We start from the raw sequence: 23,620 nt of genomic DNA on the forward strand, positions 1-23,620 counted from the left end.
CACACTCCTCGACCTTCAATCGAAGTATTAAACCTATTTTTAGAAGCTCGAAGTATTATGAAAACGTTTGTCACCGACACTCAAGACCTATTGAGCAGTGTACAGATTTGACCCCAATAATAGCATTGAACAGTGTTGCCAGAACTTGAGATATAAAAGTCGATAGTCTTCAACATGGATGCACATAAAAATAACTCTAAATCGTTCCAATAGAATAAGTGGCTATGGTAACTAACTCGCTCACTGTAATTAACTTCTTGCACGGCTTCTAGTTTGTGATTACTAGATAGATAATGCGGCTAGGTAAGAGCCCACAATAGCATGTAAAATCTTGGAAGAAAGGGAGAAAAACATTTAAGGTAATTCTTCTTTTACCTAGAGCTTTCAACATATCTGTTGTTTATCCAAGAGTGACTACACATATCATTCTACTGTGTGTAAAGCCTATAAATGCTAAGTGGTTACAAACATACTATCTATTTTCGTATGTCCTGTCATGCGTTGTGTTAACTACTCCCATATTCCCCTCTCTTCGCAAGCACACGCACAGAATAGTACACATTACCCTAGTATAAACATTTTTTTGCAACGTCACGCACTAAATGGTACAATTCGAGCACAAAAAAATCCCTGCGTAAGTGTGATCACTCCACCATTTTCTGTATAAGATTATCAGAAAAAATAACGGAAATTTTACATGTGTACTAAATTAGTGTAATATAACTGCGCAGCAGATTAAATTACGTTTAGATGACTGTACCTGCCCATGCCAGTGATATAAGACCCAATAAATACTAGTACTAACCAAAAGATGGACCACGAGAATAACAAAGGAGACTTTATACATGATATATTCATTTCTGTTCCTGTATAATGATACAAACTTTAACATTAATGTAAGTTTATCTTTCTTTTTATTTCTAGGCCAAACACTGAAATCGCCAAGTGGCAAAGTCGAAAATAATGACATCAAGATACCAACGGACGAGCCGGAATTCTTGAAGGATGGCCTCAAAATTGAAGACCTCGATAGCGGGAAAACGACGGACAGCAAAGATGGCGACGAAAGTAAAGAAGCAGAGGGAAATGGAATGCTAAAAGCGGCAGCATTAGCTGGAGGGGGAGCTACAGCTGTAGCAGCACTGGGAGCTGTTGCTGCCGCGACTATGGACGAAGAAGAACCAGAGGAAGATGCTGAGAAACCCACAGACGCCAGCCCCGTTCAATCCACAGAAACTGGCAACGATGATAGGCCATCCAGTGAAAAGCCAGTTTCAGAAGATGGGGAAGAGACACCTGATACTGCACAGCAAGAGTCTCCAGAGGGCTCTGAAGATGCTTCCAAGCCTCCAAGCGCTGCTCAATCACCAGCTCCAGCAGACGAAAGTTCCAGGCCACAAAGTGCTAGCCAATCTGCAAGCGTCGCTGAAGAAGGGAGCCAACCGACCAGTACAGTACAGTCACCCACTATACTTGAAGACGAGACAAGAGAAGAGGCAACCGCATCACCTGAACAAATAGCAGAAGACGTAGAACAATCCAGCAGACATATCAGCACAGATGAGCAACCTCCAGCAAGCCCTAAGGATGAAGCTGAAGAAGAAAAACCTCAAAGTACAGAACAATCACCCACACCTGAAGATGGCAGTAGAACTGAAAGCAGAGTAAAGACACCAGAAACTGCTGAAGAAGGTAGTCCAAGTTCGCCAGTCGCTGAAGAGGATAATGTTGTCAGTGAAGCCCAAGAACAGCTTATTGGTGATGAAGCAGCAAAATCAAGAAGCAACTCTACTATGCAGGAACCTGCCGCTGAGGTCTCTGATGATATCGAACAGCAAGATATGGAGTTCGATGAATTCAAAACTGAATCGCCGAAACTTCTCGAGGAAATTGAATCTGTATTTGGTGAACAAATTAGAGATTTTATGAGTCCTTCACAAGCATCAGTAGCTCCAGAAGAAGCAAGTACTGTAGTGAGCCCTCATTCTCCAGCCGTGGAGGGAGATACCGATAGGCCTGGTACTGAAGATGAATCAGTTGCAGCGCCAGAAAATGAGTCAGAAATTGACACTAACGTAGCAGCAAGTACTGCTCAGTCACCTACCGTTCCCCAAGATGATAGCAGAGCTGAAAGTACAACTGAACCTCCCGTTGCCCCTGAAGATGGCAGCATGAATGATAGTGCAGCTCAATCACCCACAGTTCCTGAAGATGAAAGTAAAGCTGAAAGTGTAGCTCAGTCACCCGTTGTTACAGAAGATGAGAACAGAGCAGAAAGTGCAGCTGAATCGCCGACTGTACGTGAAGTTGAAAGTAAGGTCGGAAGTGCAGCTCAATCACCCATTGTGCCTGAAGATGAGATCAAAGCAGGAAGTGCAGCTCAGTCACCCACTGCTCCTGAAGACGGCAGTAGGGCTGAAGGTTCAACTCAGTCACCCGCTGTGCTTGAAGAAGAGACCAAAACAGGAAGTGAAGCTCAGTCACCCACTGATCCTGAAGACGGCAGTGGGGCTAAAAGTGCAACTCAGTCACCCTCTGTGCCTGAAGATGAAAGCACAGCAGGAAGTGCAGCTCAGTCACCCACTGCTCCTGAAGACGGCAGTGGGGCTGAAAGTGCAACTCAGTCACAAGCTGTTCCCGAAGGTGCCAGCACAGCAGCAAGTCCAGCTGAATCGCCGGCAGTGCCCGACGATGGCAGCGAAACTGAAAATACAATTCAGTCACCAGTACCTGAAGATGAAAGCAAGGTTACAAGCACTACTCAGTCACCTGTCCATGAAGACGGTACTAGAGCAACTAGCGTCGCTCAGGAGGCAGCAGAAAGTAGCAGGCCACCAAGTGAAGTTGCAGCAGCAGATGAGAACCAGACTCCTGTTGAAGAAAAGGTTGATGAAGATCAAGGCACTGAAGAACAGCAGGAAGCTGATGAAGGTGATGCTGAGGAAGGTGCAAGTAGACCAGCAAGCACTGCTCATTCAGTAGTTTTTGGAGATAAACTAAGCCACTCACCAACTGAAGTAGAAGATGGTGCCGCAGAAAAGAGCAGCAGAGCTGGTAGTTCTGCTGAAGCTGAAAGTGCTGATGTAGAAACCATTCCTCCACCATTGATAAGTGAAGGTAGCACCGAGGCACCACCAGTTTCACCAGGAACCTGCAGACCAGATAGTGCAAGCCAGGATGCAGAAGGCAAGCTAGGAAGCCCATCGCAGTCTTTGGAATTGGATACATGTAGTAGACCATCAACTGCGCTCCGAACACCGTCAGTTGCTGAACGAGAAGGCAGATCTAGCCAGGCAGAGTCCATTGGAACAGTCCAATCACCTGTCGGAGAATCAGAATCAAACGTAGATGATGCTAGCAAGTCTCAGTCAATTGATTTGCCTTTTGATAGCAGTCGGCCTGGAAGTTCTGTGGCTCCTGAAGGTAGTGTAGACGTGGAGGAAGGTAGCAACGCACCAAGCAGAGCAGACACCGTGATGGATGCCGAAACTGGAAGCATTGTGAGAGCAGAGAGTCGTCCTGAAAGTTCCGCAGAGGAAGAGAACCTGATAGAGGGAGAAGCAGAGCCTTCTGAGATGTGCGATGTGCTCGGTTCCCCTGTTGCGAACGATGCCGACGGACTCCAAGAGCCAGTCGAAGATTCCGCAATGGATGACGCAGTGTCGTCCAGTGCGGCTGATGCATCGGAAGGCCCGCCATCCAGAAGTGTCGCCTACACACCAGACGAAGCCGCCACGAAGATTCAGGCCACTTACAGAGGCTATAGAACACGGAAACGCCTGGCTGGCGGAGAAAGCAAGGTAAGTGGTGGATTTACGAATTATAATCGTTACTTTTTAAATCGCACATCACCATGTTGCGTGCAATTATGTTAAGTGTGGTTAGTTTTCAGTTTCCATGAGGTTAGCAAAAGTACCTCCAGGAGAATATTATCTGTCCTCAAGACAAAATCGGCGTTTCATTATAAATTGAACCGAGAATAAAAGGATAAGATGTCAAAGTTTATTTTAAATCCACATTATGCTCAGAATGGCTAATTGGGGATGAACCTACAGTTTAAAGTTTGAACTGAACGACTGGGCAATGTGCCTTCACCGGGGATCGAACCCGTGACCTAATGATTACAAGGCGACGGCGTTACCACTACCCCATCAGGGAAACCAGAGGGGGAAGTTAGAATCTCGATGAGATAATCAGGCAGTGGAAATAATGAGGAGTTAAAAAGATGGGACATTGGAAAGAAATTATGAAAAAGTTGAAGAAGCTCGACGTCCATACCAACCCTTCCAGAGACTAAAAATATGGAGAATAATGATGAAAATAAGGGAATAAGAGCATTGTATGAAATTACTATGATCATGGACTAATTCAAATTCAAATTTTCTTTATTGATGGGCGAGGTTCCGCTTGTGGCTGTTTTCCCACCTAACCCCTAACTAGTTGATTTCTGGAAGTTCTCGAGTGCTAATCTCATTTCAAGTTATGAAAAACTCCTCCTCTTTCTTCTTCTATGGTTTAACAACTCTTAGGCAAACCTTCACTTACCTTCATCAGAGTTTGCCTCAATTCCTTCCCATCTGTTCCTCTTTTGTCCAGTTTTCAGTTTCTGCGTCTCTGGTATCAACTAGAACCCAATGACGTGCGGTGACGTCGACACTTGAGGTAGCAACCAGGTCGGGATTCGAACCCGGAACCCGTGGTGGCGTAGTGATTAGCACTCCCCCACGGAGGTCGGGCGACAACAAAGACGAGAGGAAAGCGCTAACCATTCGGATATGTGGGTATCGGTAAAGCAAACTGCATTTTGCCACAGTGGTATTTTTCAATTGGATTTTTGAAACACCATCGTTGTATGTGATTAATGTTTTTTGAAAAACTTTGCAGTATTCTTCTTGATTTCCCCAATTCCTCCATCTCAAGATTTCGTTACTGAAGGATCCGGGCTCAAGCCTTAGCCTGTTCATGAGTGTCTTTTTGTATCCACCATTAACCCGTTTAATTTAATTAACGTTCATCGTCATGGCAGAAATTAATTACAAATAATTTCCTTCCAGTGCATCTGCAGGGCACTGCAAAATCAGCAATCTAGAGTTCTCTGTTTATGATTGTATCTCATGGCTCCCATAAGCTCATTAGCTACTGATTATCGCGATTAAATCTATACGAGTACAACTAGAAAAAGTGATGGGAGATGGCAAAAATTCAATAACTAAAGGAGGATAAACTGGTGAAAAAATACACTTATTGTAGTTTCTTCAATAATATTGATTGATTGATTTGTTGTTTTAAGTCCACTTTATGCACAGTAAGGCCAATTGGGACTGGACCTACAGTTTAAAGTTGAATCCGAACCACTTGTGACTCCACCGGGTATCGAACCCAGGACCCCTTGATTACAAGGAGAATACCACTGTACCATCGGGGAGGCCCTCAATAATATTCATTTGACTTCTTGAGTTCTGGGATAAAATTTTCATTCCACATTATTTCATTATACACTGCAGAGTACAACACGTAGGATCAAAAATGGGCGCTCGTCAGGGGTTCGAATCCCGGTCTGGGAATGGATGTTCTTTGAGAGGTCCCTTCATCAATTTCACCATACCAAGCAAAGTAAAATAAACCAAAGCAATAACAACAATAAGAACGCGTGTTCTCTTGCTCAAATAAATACAACCGTATTTATTTCCCAATTGTTTTCATTGGAGGCCAGGAGATTCAATTTATTTCAATAAAACACTTCTAAAACAAGAGAGAGAGAGAGAGAGAGAGAGAGAGAGAGAGAGAGAGAGAGAGAGAGAGAGTGAGAGAGAGTGAGTGTGTATGTAAGTAAATATTTGCTTTTAATCATTATATCTTCCATATTAGAAAAAAAAGAAAGCATAACATTTCCAAATATTTTTGTCCACACATAATACATTCCCATTTCATAAATAATGAAACTACATCCCATGTTATACATACATATTATACAACGTGTAAAAGGTTGTGGTGTAAATACAGAGAACATAAGTACTGCAGAAATTTCTCCCCCGAGTTCTTGAGAGGATTTATTAAGAAATCGAAAAAAAAAACTTCTATCTGTTCCTATAGGCGATAGACTGGGGTTGTTGAAACCACGGGCTTGGGCTTTCAACCACTGCAGCGGGGGGCGAGGGAGGTAGAGGCAGAAATCCTCCCTTTTCCTTCTGGCGGTCGTCTTTACCTGGAACTGGTGAGGCGGTGGAAAAGCCAGCTAGAGTAGCTCCTTGCAGCCTTGTCCGCTAATGGCACCGAGGGACGAGAAGCGCGTGAAAAAATAGTGTTGCATACGAACTGTGTCTTCAACAAGACCATAGATAATGATTTGAAAATAATTAGAGATGTAAAATTTATTGATCTATCTCTGCTAGACTAACTACTCATCAGTGCAAGTTACTGCTAGAACCGCATCATACCAGTTGCATCATAGTATTCCTCTGCGTCTCTCGCCTTCGACTGTGACTTGGATTATTTGCCTTCTAACTCTTTCTTCTTATTGTGCATTCTCACTAAGTAACCAAGCCATCTTCAGTGGTTGAGCGTTATGCTGCTTATCATGTTTTTGTCTTTATGTATACTATATATTTTACTGTTACGGCTCCGCAATAGAACTCCTAAACTTGGCTTTCTTCTGAGAGAGTTCTGCTTTACCTAGCATTTATTTTTCTGATGAAAAGGAGATATTGTTAATATGGAATCAAGGATATCGTGTTTTTCGTCCAACCCTCTTTGAATTGAATTTATTGATTGAATTAGGTTATTTTACGTCGCTTTTCTTCCACTTTTGGCTAATTGCGACGGTGGGGATGAGTAGTGATATGATGAAATTGATGAAAGACACTCACAGGTAACACTCATGCCCAGAATAGGGTTCGAACCCGCGACCCCTCAACCCTCATACCTTCTATGAAGTACGTTCAGATTCCTCGATCACAGTGTTGCCTTTGCAACTTGCATCATACATATATCAACAGATCAGGCGATATCCATCGACTTTACGTGAACACTAATTGACTAACACTAAACTAAATTACAATTTGGAATGTATTTGAGTCCTGAAAAATTAATCTTTCCAACTCTATAAACATACTTCTATGTATTATTGTTCGACTCTCGTGGACAAACGGGTGGATCTGTTGAATTGGTATTGTCTTTCAGTGTGTCAAATTTTTAATTATTGAGGTGGTATATGTGTTTACTCGTAAGTATAAGTAGGCTATGTAATTTATGATACTTTGAGTTAATATTTTTAAGATCTTCTTGTTCACGGAATTTTGAATTTTGTAGCCCTGTTATATAATTATTTTTTCTGATTATAGTCCAGTAAATAAAGGTTAAATATCGCTCATACCGAAAAACAAATTATGGAAACAATGTTTGGAAGTAGCAGTTTATCGAGTTACTCTAACTAGTTAATTTTTTTAATGAGTAACGGTAACTCACTTATTTTAGTAAGGATTAACAATATTTTATTACCTTATTTTCTTGTTTAATTTTGAGTTTGGTTTTATATTCACTTTATGCACAGAAGGCTAATCGGGACAGGGCCTACAGTTTAAAGTGGGATCCGAACCACTATGTGCCTCCACCGGATATTGATCCCGGTACTCCTTGATTACAAGTCAACTACGTTACCACTACGCTATGTGGTAGGCTCTGCCTGTGTTACCAGAAAATATTTTGCGTGAAGTATTTATTTTTTCCAGAATAAGGGTTTACATTGAATTTTTTGCCACTATAATTTCGAATTTAAACTTTATGAAGGTTATGATAATTTAGTGAAAATTTATATTAATTTTAGACGGTAAGTGGAGAAAAGTAAAATAACCCGCTTGCGCTTCATGCATGCAGTGGCTGCGAGGGGGACAGTTGCCCCCAAACTTTTCGCCACTTTTCCCCCGCACTATGCTAAATCTTGACTACAAAGGGAAATATACTGTCTTTGTCCCCCCAGTTTTGGAACCTTGCCCCCCCCCACCGGTTTTGGAACCCAATCGCCGCCACTGCAGGCATGCAATACCTCTGCGAGTTATATCTTATCGAGAGTAAAGTAAATGTTAAGGTAACTCATTTCCTTTTTTAAAATAATGTCAAAAAGAGTTACTCTTTGATCAAAATGACTCAGTAGCTCAGTAAATTTCCAAAAACTGCCAAAAAATTATTATCATACATTGTTATGTAAAATGAGAAATTAATTGTCAATTATTTGAACATGTGTCAATGCACAGGTAGATAACAAACCAAAATAACATATATATACATATCAATAAATAAATGGTTAATGTTGGAGAAAAATTAAGGGAGAACTGAAATTTGGCCGGGTATTGAACAACAGTAACATCGTCACGAAAATTACCCCCTCCTTTCTTGCGTTCTCACCACACAAACCTTAAAATAATACGACGTCCAATTACTTTCGCTCTAATATCTAGTCAATAAAGTCACTGAACTTTAATTTTTTTATTTGATTACTCATATTATCAGCCTAAACTTTTGCTTTGTGAAATTTTACCGCTTAGATATTCTGTTAGTTTATATACACCTCTTACCATGTTCGAACGTCCTGTCAAAATTCTTCTTCTGTTTCATTCTAAGATAAACCTTTCGTTTACTGTTGTAATTGGTACACTTTAAAATTATACACTTGAAAATTTACAGACACCAGATGACATCGTGTTTTGAATATTTTATCATCCATGAAAATAAATAATGACTATAGCTCTAAGTTACAGTTGCATGCACCATCAATATATTTTTTAAAATTGACTCTTTAAAATTACATTATTGATTGATTGATTGATTTGGCTTATTTTACTTCGCATTTCTTCCACTTTTGGCTAATCAAGAAGATGAGGATGAATGATGATATGCTTAAATTGATGAAGTGACACTCATAAAGAACACCCATGCCCCGGCTGGGATTCAAATCCGGGAGCCCTGGCGTTGTAGCACAAAATTACATTCATTAGGATAACTATGTAATCGCACTTAATACTTTATAAACGGTAATGATATCTTTTTACTGAAGTTGGATGGCAGCGGAAACTGACGGGCTTTTGCAATGCCATTGTCCAATAGCACTTTTAACTGATAAGATTGTTTGTTTGAGTTTGTTTTTAAATCCACTTTAGGTACAGAAAGGCTAATCGGGACTGGACCTGCAGTTTTTTAAGTGGAATCCGAACCACTATGTGCTTCCACCGGGTATCTAACCCGAGAGACTTGATTCAAGGCAAAGACGTTACCATTATAACTGACAAAATGGCAATCCTATACTGATCATCATATTTTTATTTTATTTTTTATCATCAACTCTCTTCTTCCTCCCTCGAGAATTGCATTTACAACATATAAATCACAAGGAACGAATAAACAGTTCAGAAATGTTACTGCAAGTGAACTGGTGTTGAAAGATCCACGACGGAAGCAGAAATTCGCAGATTTCTTTTTGAGAGTTCGTTGAGTCTGACAGCAAAGAGATGGCATGATTTTCCTACAACTGTTTTAAGTGGTGCAAAAGTGACAAAACAAACCGATCCTCGTTCTACCTTTGGGCAGCTGTCAATCGGTTCTGATGTATACAAACTAGAGACGACGACAGACGGGGCACAGGAGGCGGACAGTACCCTACAACAGGCAAGAGGGAATTTGATAATCAAAACAAACCTTTACTCCAAGTTATCCCTCTCTCGTGTTTAGAGTGCTTTAGACGGAAACATTTTTCTTAACCTTTCTCGATGGAAATCTCAACATATCAACGGAAAATAATCTTCTAGCATTTCGATGCCACGCCATATTCCATGACATATTTTTCAGATAGATTCGGTCTTAATTTTCTTAGCATCACGCGTAGCATAGCCAATCAGCAGCGAGTTGTGCGTCAGAAGTGAATGGCGCCCAATTTCGAGGTAAATACAGTATCACTTTAAAAAGTCAACAACTATTGAACCAAGAGGAGAAAATGCTTCTTATGGACAGTAATAGTTACAAATGAATCAATACATCCGTGATAGCGCATACAATATACCCGTGGATAATAATATGTAGGTGTTAGCAATGCAAACACGCTACAAATGGCTAGATATTGGTTTCTTGGCAGTCTCTAGTTTACCCAGTTTTCCCCCTACTTTATAGGTCATTCATACAACATGTACTTTCTTGTCGTGTGACTTGTTAGATTTTGTGATAAGGATTTATTCAGTCCCCAAGTAGTTAAGCAAGTAATTAAGAATAACTTGTTGTATGCTATGCTGTATTTATATCAATTTCTTTGTTTTTTCCAGTCACCACTGCCAGAAAACGACGCTCGTGGCGGTAGCGCACATGATTCATTGTTTGGTCCGATCGTAGAAGACAACTGGTGCGTGGAGGATCAAATAGAAGATGCAGAGGCGGCGCCCCTTGCAGCTGACGAGGCACAACCTCCCGATGAAGATGTGACAGACAGGCCAGAGAGTGTTTCTGCAGCAAACCCAAGTGCTCAAGGAGAAGAAGCTGAAGAAGAAAAAGATCATGAAGGTAGTACGTCTTCACCACAGAACGAAGAAGATGCGTCCTCAAAGCCAGTGAGCCCGTCTGTGGAATCACAGGTTGTGGAAGGGTCGCCTCATCCCGCTGAAAGCCCGGCTCTAGCCTCACCTAAACCTCCAACCCCCGAGGAACAGCGGTCTAGAGATGAGAGTCAAGAGATAGCATCGATGCCCCAGAGCCCAGTTGAAAGCTCGCCCAAACCAGAGGAGGAGGGTTCTCCAGCATCAAACGACGAAGAAAAATCCCCAGCTCCCCCACCCAGCGCCGAGGAGCAGAATGAAACCTCATCCAAACCTGCAACACCGGAGAACACGGAAGGAACTTCTCCTGGAGCGGAAGATCAAAGTCCAACACCAAACCCAGAAAGTTCAGTAGATCCACAACCAGAAGCAACAGACGCAACCTCATCCGCACCCGAAAGTCAAGCATCACCGCAGCCAGACGAAGAAGTAGCGTCGCCTAAGGTTGATGAGGGTGAAGAGGCTCTGTCACCCAAGCCTGAAAGTCCACTTGAGACTTCACCAAAGCCTGATAGCCTTGAAGCATCGCCGCATCCTGAGTCGCCTAAATCCCCCACTGTGGATGATGTTTCTACAACAGCTGAATCGCCAAAACCTGAGGAATCTAGTCCAGGCTCCCCCCAACCGGAGCTGACTAACGAAGCGGACGAAGACGTTACGTCCCCTAAACCTGAAGAAAGTCCTGTTGCTGATGAATCAACACCAAAGCTTGATGAGACGGAACCAGCAACATCTCCGAGTGAGACGCCGAAACCAGAGAGCGCAGACGAATCCCTCATGCCCGCAGAAACGTCGCCAACGGCCCTCGGTCCCGAGGAAGGATCGACAAATCCAACCTCACCACAGCCGAATGAGACTGAAAGTCAAATCGAAACACCAGCGGATCTTGAAGGCGCAGAAGTGACAACAGCTGATCTAATAAACCTAGATGAAAGTTCCAATCCTGAGCAGGTAGAAGAAACCTCATCAAAACCTGCTAGTCCTGAAGTAGTGGCGCAAGCGAGCATAGACAAAGATTCTGTTAAGGCTGAAAGCCCAGATGTGGAGTTACCAGCGATTGAGGACGGAGGAGAAACAAATGGAGGACAAAGTACTGGCGAAGCCATGGAAGAAGAAAACGGAACACCGCCGGTTTCGCCCAGAGAAAACGATGAAGATGATGAAGGCAGGACGGAATCCGAGGAAATGCAAGGCATTTGGGTTAGAGAGGACGCAGACCCTGACGCCGAAGCTACTAAAATACAATCTGGCGTCAGAGGATTCCTAGCAAGGAGGCGCGTGAAGAGAATTAGAGCTAGCCGTATGGAGGAAACACCGACAGACACAGTGCCTTTTGACTCTCTAGACCAGATCCCTTCCTTGCCAATGGAGGGCAGCCAAAGCCCTACGGTAGATGTAAGACCTCCATCGTCACCTCGCAACCAATCTCAGGACAACGAAACCGGTTCCATGACAGTTTCCGCCGAAGTGCACCAGGACGTCGGCGCTAATACGGAGGAGCAAGGTACAAAGCCTTTGCTGCCGGTGCCTTCAGTAGAAGCTGTCGAGAATTTGGACATCGAACGTATCAACAAGTCACCAGTCTCGTCGCTTTCGGATTCCCTCAGAGGAAGATCGACCAGGGAGATTTTGGATGATATTTCAAGAGCATCAATGAGCATCGGAGAGGACGACGGGGAGAAAGTGTGGAGGCGATTAGAAGAAGAAATGGAAGAGACGGAGAAGAAAGAAGCGGCAACAAAAATCCAAGCTAACTACCGCGGATATATAGTGCGCAAGGCAGGCCCGGGTATGGCGGCTGATGCCAAGGAGCCAGGTTTTGCTCCCATCGAAATGCGTCACTCTGGCGAATTCCACGACCAGCTGGTCCTTCCTCCGCCAGATTTAGACACAGAAACGCTGTCTCCGCAATCAAGCCTTGAATTGCCTCAGCCCGATCCTGGGGAAGAGGAGGAAGATAAAGAAGAGAGAGTTTCGGACATTATTGATGTCGCGTCGCATCGCCTCGTCCAGACCAAAAGCGACGACGTAATTCTCGAGATAGACGCCTGCCCGACGCACGAGGTCGTTCCCGCGGGAATCGCACACGCAGAGGTGACGTGGGGGGAGGACGAGGAGGAGGAGGGGGGAGAGGAGACGCGAGAAGAAAAAACGGCGGAGGACGACGCTCTGAATTCGGCTGCGACTAAAATTCAAGCCACGTTTCGGGGATACCGAACGCGCCAGGAGATGAACGTCAGAGAGTCGCACTTGCACGACGCCGCCTCTCGCATACAAGCCGGTTTCCGTGGCTACCGTGTGCGGAAGAATCTGCGAGACAAACATAGCAACGGTCCCAGAAAGCTCTTGGAGTCTCGGCGAACGATGTCTGCTGAGGAAAAGTCCGCCACCAAGATACAAGCCGGAGTGCGTGGTTTCCTAGTAAGGCAGAAGATGAAGAAAGGGCAAACATCACCAAGAAGAAAATCAAACGGAGCGGAAAAAGCAATGACTGACGCCGCGACTAAGATACAAGCTGGCTTCCGAGGATACAAGACGAGGAAGGAACTGAAGAAAATCGTGGACCAAGACGAGAATCCCCTGAACGGTGAGGAACGACTACAGGAAAACGACGAATTGGCAGAAAAGGCAGCGACAAAAATTCAAGCTGGTTTCCGAGGTTATAAAGTGCGTCATGAAATCTCCACCAAGCGACACCAAGAAGAAAAGGAGAAGGATGCTGCAACAAAGATCCAGGCAGGATTCAGAGGGTTCAAAGCGCGTCAAGAAGTCGGAAAGAAGAAAGAAGAAATAGTCCAGAAGAAGGAGAAGGAAACCGATGCTGCCACGAAAATTCAAGCGGGTTTTCGGGGTTTCAAAGCGCGACAACAAATGGCGCAAATCAAGCAAAATTGAAGATCTTATGTTTTCCCCCTATATTTTCGTCAGCTCCTGGTGTATCGTGCTGCGAAGGTTGAACAGTGTGGCAAACCCTGGTGAGACGTTACCATACATGCATAAAGGATTTGCAATGCATATCATTCAGCAAAAAAATCACATATCTAGTTGCAAACACGTGTTTTATAATAAGTGTACTGGAATTGTGCCTTACGCAGTGATGTTTTGTAATGTAAGTGGTGTTAAATTTATGTTATGTTATCTTGGAGGAAATCTTGTGGACGAAAAAAAAATGGGTGAGTAGTAATCACCATAGAATCACTTCGATAACACATACTAGGAGCAATAATGTAGGGTATACTGTACATTACGTATGTATTTCTAATCCATGAAACATCAGATTCGTGAGTGAATTGTGGCTGTGATAGTAACTGAATGTCCGACTGAGGTTTTTCTTTCCGTAATTTAGCTAATGGCAAATACCGTTTTAGAGCCTTGTACTTTGTGCATTAGAATTAGTGTTAGTTTACGCAACACACGCGATTACCATACATTATATATTATAAAAACTGTTGTTGCAAAAAAGTTGCAACTTTTATTTTTACAATTTCAACGTTTATTGAATCAACTTTGTAGTTTGCATGGAAAGTATATACGCTACTTGAAATACTCCTAGTTCACAAACATTTTTGCCATATTTTATAACCTTGCAAATTAGACTCACAACACGAAAATAAGAATTTTGTTCCAAACCCATATACGAAATGTCGACATAGATACGGTTGTCAAGATCCTATGAAGTGTAAGTCACTGGTAAAATTATTCTGGTTAATTAATTTCAAAAGGAAAACGAGATTCTAAGACAATTGTTGCTGCATTTAAGAAAGACGAGTAGTTTAAGCATTTTATGTTTCTTACTGGGATGTACTGGGATGTACTACAGTGCCTTCCAAGTAAATAAATATGATATTTTCAACACATATGGTATCATTCTTAATTGAGGGAATTGATTATAACAAAAAATCTAAATTAATTGCAACATCGTACTTTAAAAATATGTTTTCTTATTTTTGCAGAAATAACGATTTTCTCAAATTTAAGGTAACTTACAAACGCTTAATATTTCATGCTTTCTTTGACATTGAACATGCATCTTTATTGTAATTAATTATTATTACTTTTAAGTTGTTGTTCACTGTCATTTACACAATATTTCTGATATTTGTAATTGATTTTGCCTCTGTGTTTTTGTTTATATGGTAGAAGAGAAGTTTTCTTACAGCTGCAAGATCAGTCTGCTTTAGCGCCCTTGGTACCAGGTGAAGTTGGCACCACTTGCGACGTTGAGCTATTTCTGGAGAAGGAATGCAATAACTACGAACTACTTTCTGTTCCCTTCGCAGCTGACACTGCGCCAGATCTGTCAGGAGCTGATTGGTCGGTTATTCCTGCATCGAACCAGAAACTCCAACTCCCACATGATTTGGAGACACTGACCGAATTCTACGCTTTATGTAACCATAACATTCCTAGGTCTATATCTAGAGTCATGTGTTTTGATTACATTTCTGTCCAAATCTGCCTTTTCTCTTTCTTCGGTTGCTGGGGCTCCGCAGGCCTGGATATGTGCCAGAAATTTCTCGACACCTGGGCTGAACAACTAGTTCCTAATTTGCACGTTGGACTTGGTAGGAAATGGCTGACATGTTAGTGTTTGGATTCGGAAATATATACATTTAATGTAGGTGTGATGACGTTTGAAGAGACGCTTGGTCAAACGCCAAACAACATCTTCACCTCAATAATGGTGACTTTATGTACACCAGAGGGTCACCATAAGCCAGGGCTGCCAATAATACATCAAAGCATGTTGTTTTTGTTGTGCATATTGTTTCTACTTATCAAGCGGGCGTATGGGGACAAAGGGAGTTTTAAATTGACACAGTTTAAGTGAAATGTCAGAATATTAAGTACGAAACCAAATTCTCTGATACAAATGTCCTTCCTTTGTTAAAAGGAACACGTTCAAAACAGTTTTCTGTTTTGTTCTTTTGCGTCGCTTTTCTGCCATTTTAGCAAAATGAAGGTGAATGACTATTATATGAAATTGATAAATGGCCCCCAACGCCTGGATAAACTTGAACCCGAATCGTGAACCTTGTGGCCTTGTACCGAGGGTGTTAAGTGCCTTTTTGAGCCACCCTGTAGTAATTTGCAACCCATGTCAATAAATTCCTGGATAGACGTATCTGTGCTTTAACTGTCTACTATATTATCTAGCAATATCGATTTCTCTAAACTAAGATTTTGTTTACACATTTGCCATTGATTTCGAAGAAATTGAGATCTGACACTCAAGTATTTTGAAATCATAGTTATTTCACAGTTTACTGTAGTAACAGTATTGCAACTATTCGTTATCACACTTATATTTATTAGTTGACATTTATTGATGAAGTTCCGGAGCAAACGACATCGAGAAATTAGATATATAATCATTCACTTCCTTCCATTTAATAGTCATGGTCCAATTATTATTATGAGATATGAATGTATGCAGCCAGTGAAAAAGTTTTGCAAAAAGAAAAAAATATTTGTTACAAATATTCGATATTTGAAAATATTGTATTGAGATAACAAACCAAATCAACTGATTGAAATAGCTTATTATATTTTATGTAAAAGTTACATGAAAAATGTAGCTTACCAGGGATCGAAAGTGAGTCTTTGGTATTCTGTGCCAATGTCGTACTTTTTTTAAAAAATTAGCTCTTAACAACTTTTAAAAAATCTACCTCTGTTGTCACTTCTTTTATGACTTTTTTTTTTTAAAAAAAATAATTTGACCTTTGACCTCTTCATTACGACAAACGCAAGCTCCAGTACGTTATCCTATGATTGGATCATATGCTTCACGGCGCGCCACATTGACCAATCCGCCACTGAGGACATGACGCCACAGAGCTACCAAGCTAACCTATGACCTTCTCGTAATTTGAATCTCCGGTGGTGCTGTTGTAAAGGACTGGTTCAGAATTCTAATGGCTTAGGTTCAATCCCTGGTTTACATGGACGTCGCCCTCGCCCTGGAAATCGACATCCTACATTTCCATGCAAAAAAGAAAAAAACCAATAACATAAATAGTTACCAGTATTCCTGCAGAATAACCAAAGGATAAAATTTGCGAACTTCAAAACTAGAGTGCAAAATACAGGAACCAGATGTTTTCATAATCTATATCACGTAATCTAAAGAATAAATGGTGAGAGTTTTCTGAAATCTAAAATAAGACTTTTATATGACCGCCTACACAACATAAACTTCATGACAACCCCCTCCTGACTTTCAAATATTTTTTATAACTAAACCGGTGCAAGTTATAAGAAAATAGGAGAATAACTATGTAGCTATTTCAATGCATTAATGATGTGAAATATGAAATAAAAGAAAAAGTGGGCCAGTGGGCCTCATCTGGTGTATCGAGGAGTCCCCATAGGATCTAATGATATTAGTAGTAATAGTTTTGTAAGTTTATTATTACTATTTCTCCTATTGAATTTTATATCAATATGTGTAATGTATGATATTCGTATAGGAAAAATAAACCAATACAGGATGAATTTAAATATAGTCGAAATAGGTATATTGAATGAAGAAAGAAAATAATTCCTTTCTTGAAAGGTACCCTTTAATTAAATTTCTCTCCACAATAATATAATTTAAAATAATTTCTTTACACAATATCGGAGCTTTACATAATGGTGCCCTGAACAGCGAACTATTTACAAATTACTCCCAAGTTGTTGTTTTTTTATTTAAGTTTTTGTTTTAATTGCACTTTATGACCAGAAAGGCTAATCTGGACTGGGCCTATAGTTTAAAGTGGGATCCGAACAACTATGTGCCTCCACCGAGTATCAATCAAACCCGGCACCTCTTGATTACAAGGCGACGACGATACCACTGCGCCATTGAGGAAGCCCACAAGTTACTCGAAGAAAGAGGCTGAAGGTAGGCTACTTACACGCATGCACTTTGTGGATACTAACAAAAATTCCTGACGAAGCCCATGTCGTAAATTTCACATAAATTTTCTCCAAGTTATAATAAAATATGAAAGTTGAACTCCCCCTATCTACTACATCTCTCCATGAGGCAATAAGAAGGTAATGCCCCACATATTCTCGATCTTGGCTACAGTGGGGGGGGGGTGATAAGCTCACAGCGATGAGAGATTGGATGGGTCCCAGAACCGCTTTTGCAAGGATACTGACCGAAGAAGTCGTCCCCCTGTCCGAACAATTACGTCTGCTTAGAATTCCTTCTAGAGTATTCACGTGACTCTATATGCCTGCTGTGGCAACTATTACGAATATCTAGACAACAGCGAAAGCAGAGCAAACCACACTAAGATTCGTATGAATGTTCGAGAAGGAATTTTTCAGAATTAGAAATATCATAGCGATTTTTCGAAAGGAGAGGAATTTTCAAAACAACTTTGCTGGCGTCGGCCAAAGGTCAATTGGTCTCGCGTCCGCGAACAACAAAAATATGTTGTTCCTTAACTATAGCACATCTAAGACAAAATTGTCCTTCGAAAAGGTTCGAAATCCACATTTGACATTATTTCTCTGTTCTATTGGGTAATGCACAATGACTTTGCATATACATTTACTTAGTCATCATCATCAAAACAAATGATTAGATGTCAATAGCCTACGTGTGACAGACAGAACGAAGCGAGCATGAAAGTTTCTAAATGTATTTGTTTGATAATAATAATATTAATTTAATAGGGTTCCAATACTTTCAGAGACCTGGACCCCTACGTTTACTCTTTTCCATTTTTTCTCTTTGTGCTCATTCAGCACCCCCTCTTTATCTTGGTGGCCGAAGTGACCGACCCCCCCAGTAGATATGACTTTGACCCGCAAAGAATTCAATGCATAAATATTATTTGGTAAATTATTGGTGTACTCTGTTTTACGCAATGCGAGGTTCAAGAATTGAAACCAATCTCCAACGAAGCAACCAGAAACCTCTGCACCAATTCAGTACAATTCCATTCCTAAGAAACAATTAGGATGCAAGAGAAAAAGAAGGAAAAAAGTGTTGGACAATTTACATTGTAGTAGCTATAGGGGATAGCTGGGCTGTATGGATTAGCGAACTAAACCATTCTTTAGTCACAGGTAACGTGCTTACGGTCACGGACACTTCAGGGTTTTAAGGATTCGATTGAAAGTAAATAGAGTGGTTACAACCAAGAATTGTTCTTCTCTGTACAATAGACTGTATCGAAAAAATAGATTTGAAAATTCAAAACATCTCTGGGTCAAACGTTGCATATTGATTGGTCCCTAACGTTCACAGAGAAAAATATTATATTTTTTATTAAATTCCTCACCAAGCCTCATCGGGTATAAAGTTTCATATTTCATAATAAAAGTCTGAGAAACTGAACTGTAATCGTTTCAAGTTACAATAAAGAAGAAAGCTTGTTATTTTTAAAGTAAAAACTGCGTTAGATCGAAAAAAGTTAGTGTAAAACACACGAACCAGGTTATACACCCACATCCGGCCTGTAGTCACTCAAGCAGAAATGACGCGCACAACAATGAATTATCGTGTTCAACAATGTTGTTAGTTAAAAATGTTAAACAATGCTATACATACGTACAGTATTTGAAATTGTGACTTTCTTACAGTAAAGTTCAGTACATACTATGGCTTCTAAAAGGAAACACGTAAAGTACAGCCTGTATAGTCCCTATGTGTTTAAACTACATAGTACCCCGTGCGTTCATTTCGATCTTCAGCCGAGAGATCGGGAGAAGCGTGGCGGGCGGCTCTGACGGAGATGCCGACATTTGCGGCCTGTAATGCCCGCTTATTTTTATGGACATATGCATACATTCATATAAAGATTGCAAAACGAGCACTAACCTGTGTTATAAGGGTACGGTTTTAATTTTAGTAGCTTAGTAGCTGTATGTGCTGATGATTTTGACACGTCCATCTCACGGCGTAGAGGTTTGTTTGGAGAACGTTCTAACGCTGCACCAATTTAATCGAGTTTTGCTTCGGTTAGAATCCGTCGTTTTTGCTTAGGTGTTTTAAAATTTAACGATCCAGTTTCTCGTAATTTAAGGACAAGATGTCTAACCGTATCTCTATGTGGAGGTGAAACGCCTGGGAATTTCTGTACAAATTGCCTACACACGTCTCGACAAGAGTCTGTTTTCACGTAAGTGTCATACATAAGAATACTTTGTTCTAACGTGAACCTTGCGGCTGGCATTCCAATCGTCTCACTGACACAACACACACATACACACTGCAATAACAAAAACAAGTAACGGCAAGTAACCAAGAATATCACTCTTGCGCACAGTACGAAATTAACACGCTCTTGGTTTACATCTGCTCACCACTATATTCACAGCTCTGTCTTCATCTAGTCACGAAGGAACAAAAAACTCGATCTCGGAGATTTCGGATTGCAAGGAAGCTCACGAAAACCATTGGCTTTTAACGGTTTCGCCTGCAGCGTAATCTTGATGCAGTGTTGCACATTCGAAACCTCCAAACGATCCCCATCGACACAAAACTCTTTCAAGGATATAAACTTAAGCAGGACGTTACTGGTCAAAACTATGATTAAAATGTTTCATTACCTGTGGCTCTTAACATCGTTTCTAAAGCGTATTTTTTTTTGTGTATATAAGGGCAGAACTTGGATGAATTACAGATGATGAATTATAACACAGGTTAGCGCTCGTTTTGCAATATTTATATGAATGTATGCATATGTCCATAAAAATAAGCGGGCATTACAGGACGCAAATGTTGGCATCTCCGTCAGCGCCGCCCGCCACGCTTCTCCCGATCTCTCGGCTGAAGATCGAAATGGACGCACGGTAGTACGTAATTTCCGACCCTCTCAATAATCCGGCACTTCCGCAAATCCGGCACCCATATGTGCAAGGAATGGCCGGATTAGCGAGAGTCTAGTTATTATCATATTCTACCATTTCATTCAAAGAATAACTTTATTAAATTTAATAATAATAACTTATTATTATTATTATTTCTACTAGTCAATTTTTATCAATTGCGTGATCTCCCTTCAAAAATTTCTGGCGACGCCCATCGAATAACGTAGTGTGTGGTTGGAGAAGAGGTTGGATTTGGGGAATTGCTATACTAATATTGGATAGGAGGATTTTGGCAATGTAGTACTTTAAACTATTGCAATGCAAAAATGTAGTTATCTACTTAATTTAAGTCTTTTGAATAGCGGTTTGATATCAGATTCGATCTTTTTGTCGCAGGATAGTTTTATCTTAATACAGGGAATACAAAAAAGAAGTTTTATAATAGTCCACGCACTTGAGACAAAATTGTACACGTTTTGTTAGAAATTTATATTACAATGAACGACTCTTTACTATCGCATTATTCACAGAGACGTCTTATTGATGAAAATTGCCACCACTCACTTCACAATCCCAGTCCGACCCAGGCCCTAACCATGATGTCTCGCTACTTTTTTCTACAAGTTGAGATACGAAAGAAATGTCTAATGTGGATCGAAAATTGGATCCAAATCGAAGTTCGTGTGGTTCACCTTAAAGGTGTAATAACCAGAGGCGCAACCACGAATTCTTGTCTCGGGGGCAAGTACCAGGAGCATAAACTTGTTAATAATAATAATAACAACAATAATAATATTATTGGCATTTTTCTTGGTATTTTTTCAACACATTAAATTACACATTAGCTAATAATGGAAAACAAGCACACAAACTGTATTTTTGAAAGACAAAAAATCACAAATATAATTATTTTTGTACATGTGACATGTGTAACTTTCATGAAGAACATGTTTTGCACATATGCGACATGGACGACGTAAAATAAGAAAATACATGTGCAATATGTTAACACTAAATTGTGCACGTATTCTTTAAATCTTTGCTTCTTTAATACATATACCTATATGTTATTTAAATACATTGCATAATCAATTCATCCGCCTCATAAACAAACCAACAGCAAAAATCAAATGAAAACCGCAATTATTTTTTTCCACTATTTTAATGCAGGGATAATGTTTGATTGTACATTATTTTTCTATATAGTCCCCTCCCAGTTCAATGCACTTACGCCATCGGATATGTAGTGCTTCGATACCACGTGAGAAAAATTCTTTCGGTTGACTGTGTAGCCACTCGTGTACCGCCGATTGGACTTGAACCTCAGACTTGAACCTCTGCCCTCCAAGGTGCTCCTTTAATGGACCAAAGATGTGGAAATCAGATGGTGCCAAATCTGGTGAGTATGGCGGATGTGGTAGGCACTTGAAGCGTAGGTCATCGATGGCTTTCATGGTTGCACGAGCAGAATGAGGACGGGCGTTATCATGTTGAAGCAAAACACCTGCACTCAGAAATCCTCTTCGCTTTGTGCGTATCGCTGGCCTCAAATGGTTCTTGAGAAGGTCGGTGTAGGAGGCACTAGTTACTGTCGTACGTAGGGGCATGTAGTATTCCAGAATAGGACCTTTCTTATCCCAGAATAAAGTCAACATGACTTTCCCTGCAGAGGGCTGGCTGCGAAACTTCTTTGGTTTCGGCGAAGACTAATGTCGCCATTCTTTGCTTGCACGTTTCGTCTGCGGTTGAAAATGGTGCACCCAACTTTCATCCCCGGTGACAATGTGAGCTAGAAAATCCTCACCCTCCTCTTCATAACGCCTCAGCAGCTCTTGACTAGGGATGGCCAAACGGATCCGGATCCGAAAATTCCGGATCCGGGTCTGAAAGTTTCGGATCTGGATCCGAGAGTTTCGTATCTCAATCCCATTATAATATTACAACACCTTAAAAGGTATTATGATCTTCCATTACAAATAATTTTTTCGTTAGTCCTACAAGAATTTTTTTCAAGTGTTGTTCCTAAAATACTTTGCTACGCATCGGCTAACACACTCGTGCACAAAAATAATCTTACTTGTTTAACATAAAATGTCAGAGGTGATTTTGTAAATGCCATTGAAACGAATATGTATTCGAATGTATTCGAATTCGAATGTAGTGGAAATGAAAACACACATGAATGTGAGACATTCCATTCCAGGATGAAACCTTTAACACATATAACAAGATAGAAATGTTATACAAAAATTATACAATTGTTCTACAGTTACAGTTTTACAAATTAAAATAAAACATTATGATATATGCAGTGTTATATAATTACAAAGTGTAAGACTCGCAAGGGAGGTTATCTAGGTGTCCCCCTCCGATTTCCATGAAACTTGGCAGTATAGTGGGGCCCAAAGGAAGAATTACGTGTTTTTTTTGTTTCAGCTAAAAAACGGTTTTAAGGGGCAAACCCCCCTCAAATGTCAAGATGAAGACAAATTGAAGTGAGGATCTGACCCCTGTGTCCCTCCGATTTCCATGAAACTTGGCAGGTGTATAGTGGAGCCCAATGGAAGAAATAGTGTTTTTTTGTTTCAACTAAAAACTGTTTTAGGGGGCAAAACCCCCTCAAATGGCAAGATGAGGACAAATTGAAGTGACGATCTGACCCCTGTGTCCCTCCGATTTCCATAAAACTTGGCAGGTGTATAGTGGTGGCCAATGGAAGAAATACGTGTTTTTTTGTTTCAGCTAAAAAACTGTTTTAGGGGGCAAAACCCCCTCAAATGTCAGGATGAGGACAAATTGAAGTGAGGATCTGACCCCTGTGTCCCCCTCCGATTTCCATGATACTTGGCAGGTGTGTGTATAAACGGGCCCAAATGAAGAAATATGTTTTTTTTTTTCGGCTAAAAAACTGTTTTAGGGGACAACCCCCCCTGAAATGTCAATATGAGGACAAATTTAAGTGGGCATTTGACTTATGTGTCCCCCTCCGATTTCCATGAAACTTGGCAGGTGTATATAGTGGGGCCCAAAGGAAGAAATACGTGTTTTTTTTTGTTTCAGCTAAAAAACGATTTTAAAGGGCGAAACCCACTCAATTGTCAAGTTGAGGACAAATTGAAGTGGGGATCTGACCCCTGTGTCCCCCTCCGATTTCCATGAAACTTGGCAGGTGTGTGTATAAACGGGCCCAAATCAAGAAATACGTGTTTTTTTTGTTTCGGCTAAAAATCTGT

At 41.0% G+C, this 23,620-nt stretch overlaps 1 protein-coding gene across 2 annotated transcripts in view; it reads left to right on the plus strand.

Moving 5' to 3' along the window:
- LOC145985207 (uncharacterized) overlaps positions 1-14,426 on the plus strand; it is a 60,907-nt gene extending 46,481 nt beyond the window's left edge. For both annotated transcript variants that reach the window (XM_083118949.1, XM_083118950.1), the window contains 2 exons: positions 925-3,800; positions 10,305-14,426. In XM_083118949.1, the coding sequence (XP_082975075.1) occupies positions 925-3,800; positions 10,305-13,466 (6,038 nt within the window). In that variant the 3' untranslated portion in view covers positions 13,467-14,426. The remainder of the gene's footprint in view (positions 1-924; positions 3,801-10,304) is intronic.
- Positions 14,427-23,620: the final 9,194 nt, after the last annotated feature.

This window comes from Lepisma saccharinum, chromosome 3, assembly GCF_977018435.1.
Source record: "Lepisma saccharinum chromosome 3, izLepSacc3.1, whole genome shotgun sequence".
Classification (NCBI taxonomy): Eukaryota; Metazoa; Arthropoda; class Insecta; order Zygentoma; family Lepismatidae; genus Lepisma; species Lepisma saccharinum.